The 15,989-nt window shown below is 40.6% G+C and overlaps 1 protein-coding gene across 1 annotated transcript in view; it reads left to right on the top strand.

Annotated features, from left to right (window-relative positions):
- Window positions 1-7,244: 7,244 nt before the first annotated feature.
- The window catches only part of KLHL13 (kelch like family member 13), an 87,209-nt gene continuing 78,464 nt past the window's right edge, over window positions 7,245-15,989 (top strand). The window contains exons 1-2 of the mRNA XM_021686331.1: window positions 7,245-7,285; window positions 9,014-9,079. Coding sequence (XP_021542006.1) covers window positions 7,245-7,285; window positions 9,014-9,079 — 107 coding nt within the window. The remainder of the gene's footprint in view (window positions 7,286-9,013; window positions 9,080-15,989) is intronic.

The following is a 15,989-nucleotide window of genomic DNA, read 5'->3' on the forward strand; positions in this document are numbered from 1 at the left end:
TCGCCTGAGCTCCAGGGCCTAGGAGCAGGGCATCAGGAAAGGCGTGATGGGTTCTGGGCTGGAAGACGCGGAGTAGTAGAGGAAGTGGGACTTTGTTATTCTTCTACAACCTTCTCTGCATGCTTATCGATACCAGGGTTTCTCTTTCTCTATCTCTAGACATAGTTGCTCTAGCCCCCCAGCTTCCCCCATCCCCCAACTTCCTTCATAGAGCACCCCACCCAAGTTCGCAAAGACTCCAGAAGGTTCTCACCACCAGCCTTTCCCCATTCCCTGAGGGCAACAGCTCTTTGCTATTTGAAGAAACTTGACTGAACTCATTCACACCAGTGTGAGAATAACTGACAGCCACCTTATCCTGGCAGCTCTCCTTATTATCATTTTAACAGGATTCTCTTTTAGCTCAAATGAATGCGTACTTGATGGAATTTCTGGCAGTGGTACACAGCAAACAACGAGAGGGAGAGAATAAGTGAAGGTGCAAACATCGGAGGGAGAGAAAGCTTGTTGGCACTATAGAAGATATTTTGGGACAGGGAAAGCCTTTGCTAATTTCCCTTTCTGCTCTAATCCCTCCTCTATATATTTTTGGTATATTCTTCTCTTGAATCCACAGCAACTGTAAGCTGCATTAAAAAAAAAAAAAAAAATTACAGCTCCCATGGGAGTTCTTGGCTAAAGAGATTCTGTGTTTTCCAGTTGTGTGCAAATCTGGGACAACCCGTAATGGGAAATAAGGTTAAATAAGTAAGGAAGAGCTGGGGTGGAGGGAACCTTGAATGTGGAGTCTACAAATCCATCCACACAAGTAAGGAGTCATAGAAGGTTTTTGAATAGAGGATTGAGATGGTTCAAGCAAGATGGAGGGCATAATTCATTCTGAGTTTTGGATTAGTAATGACGGGGTGTCAAGTTCACTTTTGGCTCCTGTGAGTAGTCAATACAGAATCCTACTTTTTTGCTATCCTTTTTTCATTGTTCTGGGACTTCTTCCGTTAACTGTCGGTGTCTGAATCCCTGCCTATCTGACTGTCCTGTGTGGGTTCCGAGCCGATCTTTCTCTTTCTGATTCAGGATCCTAGAGACTTTTATGACTCTTGTGTTTCCAGCTAGCCCATAGGGACCTATACACTGTGTTTCTTGGTCCCAGCAGCAAAATTCAAGTGCAGTGTTAGCAAAACACGGCTCCCTTTTATAAGACCATATTACTTTCATTTAAATAAAAACCTCCAGCCTTTGTACCCCGGAACACTCCCCCAGATAGCGGTTAATGATCTGTATCAGTTAGCCCGTCCCCGCGGCAGGAGCCTCCACCCCCTCTACCCAGCGCTAAGCAGATGCTACAGTGTGTTGTGAATATGCTCTTCCCTGTGGGGAACTCCATTGTCTTTTATTCTTTTTATTACTCATTATGTTGCTATCCTTGATATTTCTACTCCGCCGGTTTGCATAAATGGGAAGGCCAGGAAACGGCATGAGAAAAGGATTTGAGGCCTTTCCTTCAGCCTCAATTATAATTCTCATATTGGAGCAGAAGATTCATAGATCTTTCATCAAATATATATATATTTCTCTATTTTGAAAGTTACAGGGCCTTGTTAGCATCGGGCCCTCCTGTGCCTCATTTGTGTATTTTACTCTTGACTGCTCGCTGTGCCGTTTGAGTGACTAGGTATTGGTGATGTACAGTACCTTGCTTGGTTGAACTCGCTATTTTATTTTTTCGTTCAATCTAGTGGAGCAGTTATTGTCAAAATTGGATTTGGGGGCTTACTTTTTCAACATCACTGGCTACAATAATTGAAGAGGATCTACCAGTCCAAAGAAGATGCTTTTATCCTTCTCAATTAGCAGTCTGTAGAAATTACTGGTTTTAGGAGATGCTGCTTCATATTTCAGTGTTCTGGTCTAGGTGGTGAACCAGTGAAACGCGTTTCTTCAGTTTTTAGTTTCACCAGGACTACCTTGCTTAGACAAATGATGATCGGCATTGCCCTTCCTTACTGTAGCCTAAGGGTCTGGTTGGCTCGGTTTAGTTCAGCCGTCACTTCCTGAGCCATTCACCCCTCTGTCCATCCATCCTAAAGTTGTTGTTAGCCTGCTGTTCTGGGCATCCTGCTAGGCACACACGGGGTCCATCAGAGAGACATCAAAAGGAGCCGTTTAGGTATTTAGGTATACTGTTTGAGATTGTAGCCTTTCATTCATTTCTTACCATTCATAACTTAGTTCAGGAAGGATAAGGCCCTTTCACAGTTTCTTGTTTCCTTATCACCCCAAAACAGCTTAGTCTTGGAGGAGAGAAAACCGACCTCTGCCAAACTTGATTTCACCAAAATCGCCTCCTACGATTGGGCTCCTGCGTGACGGGCACCGAGACGGGTAGAATAAAAACGTAAGGAGGACCCAGAGGCAGCTCTCCGGAGTTTATAGTCTAGTTTATAGTTTATAGAAACCGTTACGATCCAAAGTGACCAGGACCTATAATATTCAGAGTGTCATGGGGGTTTAGAAAACCTAGCAACGGAGGCCGCTAAGGGGTGTGAGGGGAGGTCTCATGGAAGGAGATATACTTGAACACTTACTCGAGTATGACTAGAAATTGGCTTGGTAGACAAGGAGAGCAGGGAATTGCAAGTGGGGAGAGTGTCCTAGGAAAAACTACTGAGGCCTGAGGGAGTATGGCACGTTAGAGGTCTATGCCAGGAAATGCCACCTGAGGGATAAAAGGAAGCTCTGAGAATTGTCACTGGGAGGGTCTTTCTGGCAAAGGTACAGGTCGATGATTCTGCAACTTTAATCAGATAGCATTCTATGTCTCGCGTGACGTAGTCCTCTTTTTACTCCATGGTGGTGTTGAGGAGTCATATTTGCGGGGGTTTTTTTTCCCCCTCAAATAAATATTAATACAATACAGGGGTGACTAATGGACACCAAATTAGGTGTCAGGGGACCTGGAATCTTGTTTTCCAGCTCTCTCAGCAGCTATGTCACTTAGTAACTCACTTTCTATAAAATGGGAATTTTCAAATGGGAATATTAACACCTGCACTGCCAACCTCAGAGTCCGGGTGAAAGGAAAATGAGACTCTTAAAAATTAAAAGGAACAGTACACTTTTTTATTTGGAATTCTGCTAGCTCAGGCTGTCTGTCACCTGACACTTAAGACAAGTAAAATACTTCATGGAGTATCTGGATACGAAAATTAGGTTGAAAGGAAGTTGACAAATAGGAATATTCTTACTTCCTCATTAACTCCCTACGTCGGCCCTTCTGTCTGTGGAATGTCATTTCCCTTATTTCTGTGTTTCTTCACTCACATGATAAAATCTCCTTCTTCCCCATGGTCTGTCATGTATATCTTCACCCATTTTAGATTCTCACAGTAGCTATTAAATAGTAATAGATTTAAGACTTAGGCTGCTGGAGCGCCTGGCTGGCTCAGTCGGTGAAGCGTCTGACTCTTGATCTCAGCTCAGGTCATGATCTCAGGGTCGTGAGATCGAGCCCCGCATCGAGCACCATGCTTGTCCCTCTCCCTCTGCTTCTCTCAAATAAATAAATGAATAAATGAGTAAATAAATAAATAAATAAAATCTTTTTAAAAAAGACTTAGGCTAGTAAAATATGAGTTGGTATATTTCATAGTCAGCCTTGAATAATTTATATCCATCAGGTAGTTTGAATTACTCATGAATTACCCTCAGTTGTTTGTGTTACCATATAGTGGAAGGACCCACACTTTGTTACATTTCAGGGATATATGAAAAGGTTGTGATTCATTCCAGTAAGAATGGCAAGTTAGGAAACTTTTATGGCCTTCTGCTTTTTTTGTTGTTGTTGTTGTTGCCCTTTTTCCTAATCCAGTGACAGTACAGGTAGAGTTATCAGTAACAGGAAAAGGCTTTTCTTCCCCCTTTGACCCCACCTTTCCCACTAGATTGAGTGGTGAGACTACTGGAATCTAGACTAAAAGGAACTTCTGGGCTGTAGGAATACGAGCAATTGCTCCCGGTATAAATCCCCCTGACCAACCCTTGTTTAGATCAGTGGTTTTCAAAATCTGTCATCCAAGGACATTTCTGCATGACTGAAAACTCTCTAAACCACTCAAGTCCTCCTGCTCTGAACCATCTTAACATACGGCAGAAGGAAGGAGAGTCCAGTGCGGCTATGGATGAGATAACACAATGAGGCTATTTTAAATGGAATGTAAGTGCATTATTTATATTAGATTAATATAGACCCTGTCATCAAAATCACTAATGCTCTAAGAGATTTACTGTGCACTCCCAGGAGGTAGTTACTCTCCTCCTTTCTCCTCTTCTAGATGAGCTCGTGCATGTAAATGTGTATGTGAATTTGGATTAAATACCTATTCTAGTTCAAACTATAATATAAAATGGTGATTGCTTTTTTTTTCTGCCAGGCTTGGGGGAAATATTCTGGCAATTGTTCTGTTTTCCACAAAATTAAGTGAGGAAATGGTCTGGTTTATTTTTCTCTTTGTTTTAAAGTCTACGATACCATTGATACATAGTTTAAAAACATTCTTCTGAGGACCTCATGGATTAAATCATTTTTATGTCCCCTAAGTACTGCCCTTTTTTGAAGAATTCTTGAGAAAAGTGTGGCCCATATCCAAAATCACATTCTCCTTTTTTTTTTTCTGTATTCGAATTTTTTCCTTATAAGTTAATGGAAAGGGAAGTGGTCAGTTTTTGCACTCAATAAACAAGAAAAAAGGTGTAGACAGCTTTTATCTGGGACATTTTTAAGTCATTGAATGAATATTTTCAAGTATTAACCGCTTTTTGAAATTATTGGCAGATTCCTCTTAACCCACTTTAACATAAAATCGTTGAATAAGATGAAAAGATTTTTTTATTGTCTACATAAAAGAAAGCTCCATGGTTTTTGCATCATTGCAAAATCTAAGAGATTATGCATACATAAAAAGGTTGAGACAAAGCTGAATGCTAAATGCCAACATCAACGAAAGCTTGTCTGAGTATTTGACGCTGAGCATAATGGGGTGTGGTTCCACAGGGAGAGAACACTCAATATTTACACCCCCAGGACTTGTTTCTGTGGTAAAGCTTCTTGTCCTAGATTCATCTCCCAGCTAACACTATTACCCCCCACCTTTTAAACATCCCCCCCCTTACACATGGATTTTCTCCCTTAAACCTCATGAGATGCTAAACCTTCCGGATCTAATGCCCTGCCCTCACTCTCTCTCCCATCTCTTTCCGTGGTCTTCATGAATTCTTTTTGTTTATTGTATGCGCCTTCAGGTGAATTCTCTCGGTTTACTGCAGATAGTAAAACACAAGTACAGCACCCCCCCAAGCCCCCTTACAGCTCTTTTTTTTTTTCCCCTCAAAGATCACACCTCCATAATTAAGCTATTCTGTTGGTATCCCTTTCTCATCAATTTTCTGGAATTTTCAAACGGGAGCCATGAGGTATATAACCAGCATTGTTACATGGTAATGCAGAGTTGCTGTCCAATGCAGATAGAGTTCACTTCACAGTTCATAGCCTTTCTTTTTCGGGCTTGAGAGTGGTAAGAGAAGGTACCGAGATTGGTGTGTACTGTGAAGTCTGGGGAGGTGTGCTTTCTTGGGCCACTTACCCTCAGGCTCTCACTGGCCTTCTCTCTGCTTGCTAGGCTTTATAGGCAAAGAGTCCAAAGGGTTTTTCGAACAGTGTTCAACGGTAGGAGTAATGCGTGGTCTGTGTAATGGAGGAACATTTAAAAGCTGGAGGAGACTCAAAGTACCACGGGAGACATCACAGAAAAGAATGGAATTTGAGCTGGATCTAGCAGGATGAGTTGAGTTCAGAAGAGTGGAGAGGGAAAGAGATTTCATGTAGGAGGACCTCCGGAGCAAAGGGAAACAAAGAACAAAACAAGTTTGTGAGCTAGAGAATAGGCAGTTGGGGTTAGGAGCTACTACATCAGTGGACTCCAAGACTAGGTTAGCCAGCTTGTAATGAGTTCTTAGTGCTGGGCATTGTTGCTTGATTAATTCCTCGAGTGATCCACTCATTCAACAGATGGCTTCTCGTAGCTCATGGGATAAGATCCAAGCCTCTTCACTCACTCTGTAGACCTTAAAATCCGCTCCCCTCAACACTATGTACCTGTACTTCTTCCAGTAATATTGAAGACTTTCTCGATCCTTCCGACACATTGGACTCCTTTAAATCTCTGTGTGTCCACACAGATGGTGTCTTCTGGAGTCTGCCTGGGGAATGCCTCATTCTTCGACCTCAGTTGCAGCCCAATTTTTATTGCTCCTCTGGTTTTTATCGTTCCTCTGTAGAATCCTAGGCATATCCTAGCAAAGTTTCTATGCCATATTTTGTGCTGTCAGGGTGCGTGTCTGCTTCTCTCACTCAACTAAGAGCTTCCTGAGAACAAGGGGTGGTCTTGTTCACCTTTATATCCATATCACCTGGCAGAGTCCCTACCACACATGTAGCAAATTCTTCGCAAGTATTGGTTGAATAAAATATTTATCAAACATTTAATTTACATCATGTATAGTTGCATTTTAAGAGAGCTCATCCAGAAGCGAGGTGATTGATGGAACACAGCGGTGCAGAGAGACCAGTTATATGTATTTTTGGAAGAAGCTCATTTGTTAAAAAAAGACACAAACACTAGGGATTAGACACCTGTACAAAATGATAAAGGATAAAGGATAGGACTTAATGACTGGCTGCTAGCGGCACGAGAGAGGGAAGAGTTACAGGTAATGAAGATTTAAGGGAATAGGACCGGTAACAGGGCAGTGACCCTTGAAAAAATCAGGTTACTTTCAGGTAAACATGTTTTGTTTTATTTTTTTTCTACGTCACATCTCCTGCTGCTAGTGTTTGTCTCATCCCACCTCTGCTCTAAAGATGAACACTTTGTTCCTGTTCAATTAACTGGAACTAAGCGCAAGATTCATGTGGTTCTGATCTCTGTATCTGATCCGCGCCTAAGATAAGAAATAGAAATAGTTCCGCCACGCTGGCTACAATTTGCTACCAAGGGAAGGTGTTCAGTGGATGGGTTTTTGAATACATAAAGGCTGTTTTCTGCTTTGGGGAGCTGCAACTGAAGTGCTATACCAGGCAGATGCACTAGGGTGCGCTACTATGTAGGAGAGCCTAGCTGTGCATCGCCGCTCTCAACTTTAAAACTCCAGAGAATTTGATGAGAGAGGGATCCACAAGAACATGACAAATGATGAGAGTTCAAACCTTAAGAGAAAAATGGGCTTATTGGTAAGAGACCTTTCTTTTCCTTTATTTACTGCTGTTGCTTATTCATTAAAATAGCAAGCCTGTTGTTTTCCTATGTGCCTGTGAAGCGGTGTACAAAAATCAATTTTATATGTATTGTAGAATTCAGGAGACATATTGGTAACCATGCAAAAATCATAGGAAAGCATATATAAAGCTTGATATTTAAAAAAAAAATCACTGAGGAAATCCTGCTGTATTTCAGAGTGTGGTAGAGATGTGTGTCTGTGTTTCTCTATATAGCTTAAATGTAATACAGGTTAAGAAATATATATATTTTTTAAAAGTTAAAATAAAGAATAGGGACTTGTGTAGCAATACGTAATTTCACTGAGCTACCAGAAGGTGGCACACCAGATTCTTCTTAAATACACAAAGGAAAGGAATATTAATAGGAATATAAAATAAGCTGTATTTAAAGATACTTTCCTGCATTTTTAAGGAAAAAGATAATATAATTGTTATTTGCGTGGTGAGGTTTAATGCTAAAATGGGGCAGATATTAATTCAATCCATTGTAGCTTTTTCTGATTCAAAAATAACAATTTTGATGTGTGTAGCGTTTTAAAAGTAGACTTTGAAACAGTATTGCCATTAAAGAGATGCTGTTTTGAATTCATCGTCCTAAAAAAGAAATAAAAGACTTGCTGCCTACCTTTGGCATAAGAGGTCCTTAGGCTGAGGATCCCATTTTGGGTAAGGTCTCTGCCACGGTCTTTCTAAAGATACTATTAGGCTATGACTTTGATTTAGTTGTGACTTTAATAATGCAGTGGTGCTTGTGGGATGACCCAGAAAAGAGCCAAACTGCTTATTTTGAAGCAAAAATTAGGTAAGTGTAATGCTTAGTAATGGTCACTTTCTGTAAGCTAAAAGCAACGTAAATGTCACAAATGTTAAATGCATTAAATTAGGGCTTAGAGCTCCTCCAGCACCTGCCGCTGTACTTTCATTTCCCCACAAAGTTGACTGGCGACAGCTCACCGCAGTGCTCCTGTGGTAGTCTCTAGTTTGAACGCTGCCTGCCTCAGGCAGTGGCTGAAGTCTGTCTCTTCATCACCATCGTCTTTTAGATTAGCCCAAAGGGATGAGATACATGGCAGAACTTCACCAAAACAAAATCCCCCGCTTAGGAGACACTGCGTCTATTTGTATGTTTTTATTAATTACAAGCAGTATGAAAATAAGAAAATTGGTAGTAAATGAACCTAGGAGAACATTAGCCATCTGTTCCCTGAAAGCTTGTAATGTGTGTCATTTGCTTTCAGGTTTTTATGGCAAAACAGTCTATCAGCAAAGAATTGAACTTTTTAGGCTTCAAAAACAAGAAGATGACAAAGCATTCCAAGGCTGCATATATATTTACTGGAAAAGTGTTTCCTTCTGTCCAGATTTGGCTAGTTTAGTCTTTCTGATCAGCTGCCAATAGATGTTGTATTTCATATCAGTCTTTAGTCCAGACTTTCTGAAACATTAAGAGAGCGTCTAAAAACAAATAGAATCTTATGGCTTTCTTGTCAAGTGTTTTACAGTTAATTTACATGTTTAAAAATTGTTCTGTGTGGTATTAGCTGCTCAGGATTTAGAAACGTGGTTTATTAATTTACAGCTAAAGTATCTGCAGAGCATGCTTTGAAAAATCCGAACTAAATCCAGTAAAGCCACCATTAACCAGATTTTTTTTTTTTTTTTTTTTGCACTCCACTTCAGGAGACGGAGGCAATTGTCTTTAAAACAAGCCGATTTCAAGGATATGTTCAAAAAATCAACTCCAGGGTATGTCCAAGGGTCTGCATTTTCCTCTACCTTTTTTGTCAGTGAGAATTTACTTTCGTCAGAAAAGACCCTGAGATACTACAAGACATTCAGTCATCAAGGAAACTTTCAATAATGTCTAGGTTGCTTGTTTATTAAGCTGAAAAAAATGATAAATTATTCTGTTACAGAAATACCATACATCCTTGTATTGTGCTTTGTATTTTCCAGTGGGCTTTCTCAAACCCAAGTTCAGTTGGCTTTCAGAATATTGCCGTGAGTCGGGCAAAGAAAGGGGGCATCTTCCCTATTTTACAGATAAGGGAGGATTAACACGGGCTGCCACAAAGCTAGTTAGTGGGAGATCTGCAACCAGACCACGGGTGCCTACCTCTGTCCTCTCCCCCATCCTTCCTCATCGGAAAAGCTGGAGACAAGTTTTCTTTAACTTTTACCTGGCATTGAACAATCGATACAATGGATAGCACCTTTGTTTCCTAATTGCTGGGGTTTCACAATTCCCCTCTTCGAAGATGTCTGTTGGTCTGCCTCTGTGCCTCTCTGTCAGCCAGCTGGAGACCTTGCTGTCAGACTCTCCCAGACCTGGAAGGATCTAGAGTGTGGGAGGGCAAGATAATGGCCCTGGACAGTGCAGACTGACCACGAGTGGTGGGCAGCCGGCGCTGATATGTTGAGGAAGGCTGGCGACTGAGAGAGAAAACGGTCTCGCCACAGCTGGGGCTATCTTGAGTGGGGGTTAGCGACCTTGACTTTAAAGCAGTGTTTCTCCAAGTTTAGTAGACCAGGTCTGAAAATCAACTGGAGTCCTTGTTTAAAATCCTAGGCCCCACGTCCAGACTTCTACCTTTAAAATATTCACCCCAGATGATTCTTAGGCACACTAACGTGTGAGACTATCCGCCTTCAAGGTATAGGGCTTCTCGCTTGGTATAGGTATCCAAGTGTAAAGAAAAGAGCCCCTTCTCTCTCCATAGCGTCCGTGTTTCATGTCCAAGTATATATGGGGGCCGGAGTCAGGCGAGGGTGAGGAGTGACAGATTGCCGGCCCACCCGAGGAGTCATCACAGGAGTTCTTGCGAGTTATGGTGTCTGTGAAGTACTTTTAAAAGACTTGTGTCCAGTTTAGACTTGAAGACGGTGAAGGGCCAAAAGATGTCCATCAAAAGGTGAAAAATAAGGAAGTTTTGGTATTTGAAGAGTTAGCCCATTCCTGTTGTTTTAATTTGATTTGTTTTAATTTAATTGGAAATTATTTATTTATTTATTTATTTATTTATTTATTCATTTATTTTATTTGTCAGAGAGAGAGAACATAAGCAGGGGGAGTGGGAGAGGGTGAAGCAGGCTTCCCACCGAGCCGGGAGCCCGATGATGCTGGGGCTCGATCCCAGGACCCCGGGATCGTGACCTGAGCCGAAGGTAGACGCTTCACCGACTGAGCCACCCAGGCGCCCCTGAAGTTAATTTTTAAAAATTGGCTAATTGGGGCGCCTGGGTGGCTCAGTCGTTAAGCATCTGCCTTCGACTCAGGTCATGATCCCAGGGTCCTGGGATCGAGCCCCACATCAGGCTCCCTGCTCCGCAGGAAGCCTGCTTCTCCCTCTCCCACTCTCCCTGCTTGTGTTCCCTCTCTCGCTGTCTCTCTCTCTGTTAAAAAATAAATTAAAAAATCTTAAAAAAAAAAATTGGCTAATAAACTAGGCTTATCCAGGGTTCTGGATTGTCAAGGCTTTACAGTAGCAATATATTTATGCTTACCCATTCATGTTCCATATGTGAATATGCAGTCTGCCTGATTAGATTGCCAGAGATTTGTGGCCAGGGAACATGCGTTCTTCTGTATACTTGTAATATCTAGCAAAGTCCTAAGTTCTTAGTACTTGTTGACGATTGAACTAATTCAGCATGTACCTCTTCTTTATAGGCTTTGGGCTAGGCATAGCGAGTTGATTGATTTTGGTATTTGTGAAGTTCAAGGAGTCAGTCTTGCACTGTCGGTAATGCTAATATGGGAAGAAGTCCTCAGTTGAAACAAATGCATTTTAGTTGACAGATGTGAAAACATGGTCCTAATTATTTTGCTAATGTTTGTTCCATGTTTAGAGTATCAGTTTAAGCTCAGTCTTGCTGCCTCTTCACCCTTTTTGGAATATAAGTTATGTTGCTCTGTGCTTTACAGATCAGAATCTCAAAAATTGGTAATTCTGGAAATTCCCAAACATAAATATTTTCGTTTACTGACTGAACAGCATGATAGGAATTTAAATAACATGTCCAGACCTAGTGGTAGAAGACTCATAAAAATGCTCAACAGTGTCTGTGGCTTAGATCAAGCTGAATAAGGAATGAATGAATAAATATATGCTAGCTAATGGGAAGATAATAGTTCACTTAAATATTATGTAGCTTCAGAATTCCATGAGAAGTAACTGATTATTTAATACATATATTTGATTTTGAAGACATGAAGTGGTTCTGAACTTACTGATTGAAGTAGACAGACTTAGGCAGTCATGAAACCCAAATTTAAGTTGCATCTAGCTTAAGGGGCACCTGGCTGGCTCAGTATGAAGAGCATGCGATTCTTGATCATGGCGTCCTGAGTTCAAGCCCCACATTGGTGTAGAGGTTACTTAAATAAATAAACTTAAATAAATAAATAAATAAATAAATAAAATTTTCATCTAGCTTAAATCTAGGGACCCCCTAGAAAATAAAGTGTGTTTTTTACTTCCTCATATCAAAACTGCATTTACTTTAGTTAGTAATAGAACATGAGATCAAGGAAAAGAAATTATTGCCTCCCACTGGACAACCATTGCATCCACGTAATGAAGTTAGACATAACTTTACAACGGTGTTGTGGTTGGTTCGTAACACATGAACACTTTATATATCATGAATTAATGATGTCTGACATCATAGGATTTTCACTGAATTGCTCAATAGTTTTTGAGGCATAACTATTTTATTTTATTTTTAGAGAGAGTGTGAGTGGGGTGGGGGGAAGGGCAGAGGGAGGAGGAGAAAGAGAATCTTAAGCAGGCTGCATGCCCAGTGAGGAGCCTGATGCCGGGCTCAATCTCACGACTCTGAGATCTCATGACCTAAGCTGAAATCAAGAGTTGGACGCTTAACCAACTGAGCCACTCAGGCGCCCCAAAGCATAACAATTTTAAATTGCACACTTTTCGTCTAGCTTCTGTAATTTAGACTTACCAGCATATATTTGTTATCTTTCAGTGTGTTTCTATACCCCCTTTCTTTCACTAAGAATAAAATCTTTCTAACCTAAGATCACCCAAGAGAAGAATTACAAATTGGAAAATGAGAAGGATTTCAAAATTAGAAAACAGAGGTTTGAACTGGTTGCTAAATCTCTTGGATACCACCATAGGAGGCATATCCCATGACTACACACCTTTAGGAAAACCGGTGAGCCCCGTGTCATGGCAACAGGTCATAGGGTTCAAGTTCGAAGTTGAGTCTTCTCTGGAGTTTAAGTAATTTTCTCATTCATATCTGGTTACAGCCTTTTATTTTAGTCAACAGTAGTTTCTATAGATGTATGTCTAGGAAATTTAAAATTGTAATAGTTAGGCCTGGGAAGTACTAAAAATAAAGTTAAACCAATTGAATATAAAGGGCCCTTTTTCGTGGAAATTTTAAGTAGTATTGTATGACCTTAGTGAGTCATTAGAATTAGCTTTCCATGGAAGTGTTTACTTCTAGATCTCATTTTAGCTATAACATTTACGGTACAGATGTGAATGTTATAATAACTCTTTGGATAAAAGGAAATAAATATCATTTTTTTAAGTAGTAGCATTATTTCATTAATTTTAATCAGAATGTTGAGGAAAATGTCATGTATTATTCTGAAGGTCTTTCCGTAACTCAGAGTTTTATAAAAAGTATATTTATTTCTGAAACAATGTAGAATATAGCAAATGTTGCCTTTCCTTAATTGACATGCCTTTTGAGACTGGGTACATGATGTGCTTACTATTGAAAAGTTTTTCAATCATCATAGATAAGCGTTTTGCGTGCAGCTTTTATGGTTTTGCTTCTCTATGTGATGCCAAATTAAAAGAAAGTAGCAAAACTATTTAAAAAGCTTTATATGGGGCGCCTGGGTGGCTCAGATGGTTAAGCATCTGCCTTCGGCTCAGGTCATGATCCCAGGGTTCTGGGATGGAGTCCCGCGTCAGGCTCCCTGCTCAGTGGGGAGCCTGCTTCTCCTTCTGCCTCTCTCTCTCTCTCTGTCTCTTATGAATAAATAAATAAAATCTTTAAAATAAATAAATAAATAAAAAGCTTTATATGATTATATTTTTTAGCCAGAGAGCCATATTCTTTTTGCTTGTTTTTTTAAAGATTTTGTTTTTAAGTAATCTCTACACACAACATAGAGTTCAAACTCACAACTCCGAGATCAAGAGTTGCATGTTCTACCAACTGAGCCAGGCAGGCCCCCCAACACTGTACATTTTTAATGGCTTTTTATTTTGATAAGTTTGCAGGTTTAATGGACAAACACATCAGAAAATCTAATGATGGTTTGGCTGTTTTATTTACCTGTGGTAATTTAAGGAGATACTTAGGAATTTGCTGAGAGATAACTAAACAGATATATTATCATTATTTGAGATGAGAGCAAGGATTTTTCATTAGAGCAATCCACCATCACTATAAGTGATGCATTTATTTCATTTTCAAAAAGCTTATATTCTGGGTGATTTTCTTCAACATATACTTACTTTTAACAAGATAATGTGTATATTTAACTTTTTTTCATTTTAAGGAATTCATAGCCTAAAATTATCCAATTAGCAGATGAATAGTCTTTTTACCTGTACTCTGCTTTTTAGTCATAGCAGAATTGGTAACACTTAAAAATCCTTCCAGGATATATCCTGGCTTTGATACCCAATTCTTGCTTAATCACCCCACTGCTTATAAACTTCTCTTTCCGTTTAACCAACAAATATTTATGGAGGGCCTTCCAGTATGCTGGGGGTGGTGCTCAGTTAGGAAGATACAAAGATTCAGGGATTCCTTCTTGAAGGAGGAGCAGGAATTTGGGGAGGGTGTCTCGGCCATATGAAGTCCCATGGCAGGAACACAGGGTGTGCTAAAGCATGGCCTCTTACTGGAGCACTAGATGCGTTATCTCTACTTGATGATAAACTACCTCTCTAAGTTGCTTTTTTCAAACAGTTTGACAATGGTAATACAAAATCAGCTATGCAAATATTATATATTTAAAAATCATTTTTTTCTACCACCACCATTCCCAACACATACAAACACTTTGGTTTGGAGTTTAAGGCAGGTGTTTCGTTTTGTTTTGAGAGAGAGAAAATGTGGCTACCCATGGGGAGAGGGAGAGGGAGAGAGAGAGAATCTTAAACAGGCTCCACACCCAGCATGGAGCCCGACGTGGGGCTCAATCTCATGACCCTGAGAACAATCAAGAGTTGGGCACTTAACCAACTGAGACACCCAGGTGCCCCTAAGGCAGTTTTTAATAGATGGGACTACTTAAGGATTAATTTAGTTTGTGCATGTCAGAGTTGTATAAAGACTTACTTGGGCATGTGGATTTGGGAATCATATACGAATGAGGCACCCAGGGGTAGCCAAGAACAAAAAAAGCTTACAGATTTTACTAGAATGTAGCTACTCCAGGAAACGAAAGCAGGAAAGGCAAGAACTTCTAAATTTCTCATTCAGTGCTAATCCTGTTTTCAGCTGTAGTGAGAGAGTAAGGGTAGGCAGAAGCTGTGGGTCATTGGTGCCCCAACGGTTGGACCTTTCTTGTCACCTGCTCAGTCCCTCTGGATTTGCTCTCCTACCCCAACTCCTGTCTTAGCCCCAGAACCTCATCCATCTGACCCCCAATTACAAAAGTTGCCACATACTGGGACCACTCCCATTCTTGGCTCTTCATTCTCCTTCCATCTCCTTTCCGTTTTCCCCTTTTGTCCCTTTTCCTATTGTTTCCTGGCTTGCCAGCCTACCAGCCCCACTTATTGCTGTTCTATCCCTCCTCCCCGCAAAACTCAGTATCCTTCTTCTCTTTTGGAAATGTTAGAGATGGAAAGAGTGCTTCCCTTCGCTTCACTCCTGCCACAAGTACACAAACACAACTGTGCAGGTACACGCTTGTTTGCGTTGTGAAGAAGGAGATAGGTACTGTATTAATCCGAGACATAGTCAAGAGATGTAAATCCTCTGTGGGACTGGAAGGACCCACCCGGCTCTGCAAAAGAAATTGACATGTGAGAAGGGTACTGATAAAAGATGAAATTATGACTTTCCAGCGTAGTCGTCTTGAGAGACATCTGGGATTTTCCATTTTGATTTTAGCAAGGCTACATATCTGAGTATCTGGTAAAAATTTTTTAATGTCGTTGATATTCAGTTTCCTGAAAGAAATAAAGGAGATGTGGCGCGCGCGCACACACATGTATATGTAGTCATTCATGTGAACAGTTCTGTTTTCTGTAATAAGGAGCCCTGAATGTATTAAGAATTTTGCTCTGTTGTGCAGAAGTCAAGTTTTTGTGTGCTTTAAAAGGTTTAACAGCCCTACTTGGTCACCATCCAAATACTCTTACTGATTGGTAGAACTTAACAGAGCACACAGTTTGGCTGATCTATAGTCTTGTCTGGGCAACATGAATAACATGGATAGCCCACATTAGTCTGAGGAGACACTGTCAGGACCGAAGAGAAGATTATACGGTGCCTGCTCACACAAACCGTGGTCAATGCTATTAGTTTGTAGTTGTACCTACCACAGGATTCACCAAAACTTGCAAGAAGGTAGGTCAGTTCTTAGGGAATATCATGAAAATATGGAGAGAGACAGAGGTCAGATGGGTGACATTATCAGTCAGTTCAT

This window comes from Neomonachus schauinslandi, chromosome X (genome assembly GCF_002201575.2).
Source record: "Neomonachus schauinslandi chromosome X, ASM220157v2, whole genome shotgun sequence".
Lineage (NCBI taxonomy): Eukaryota > Metazoa > Chordata > Mammalia > Carnivora > Phocidae > Neomonachus > Neomonachus schauinslandi.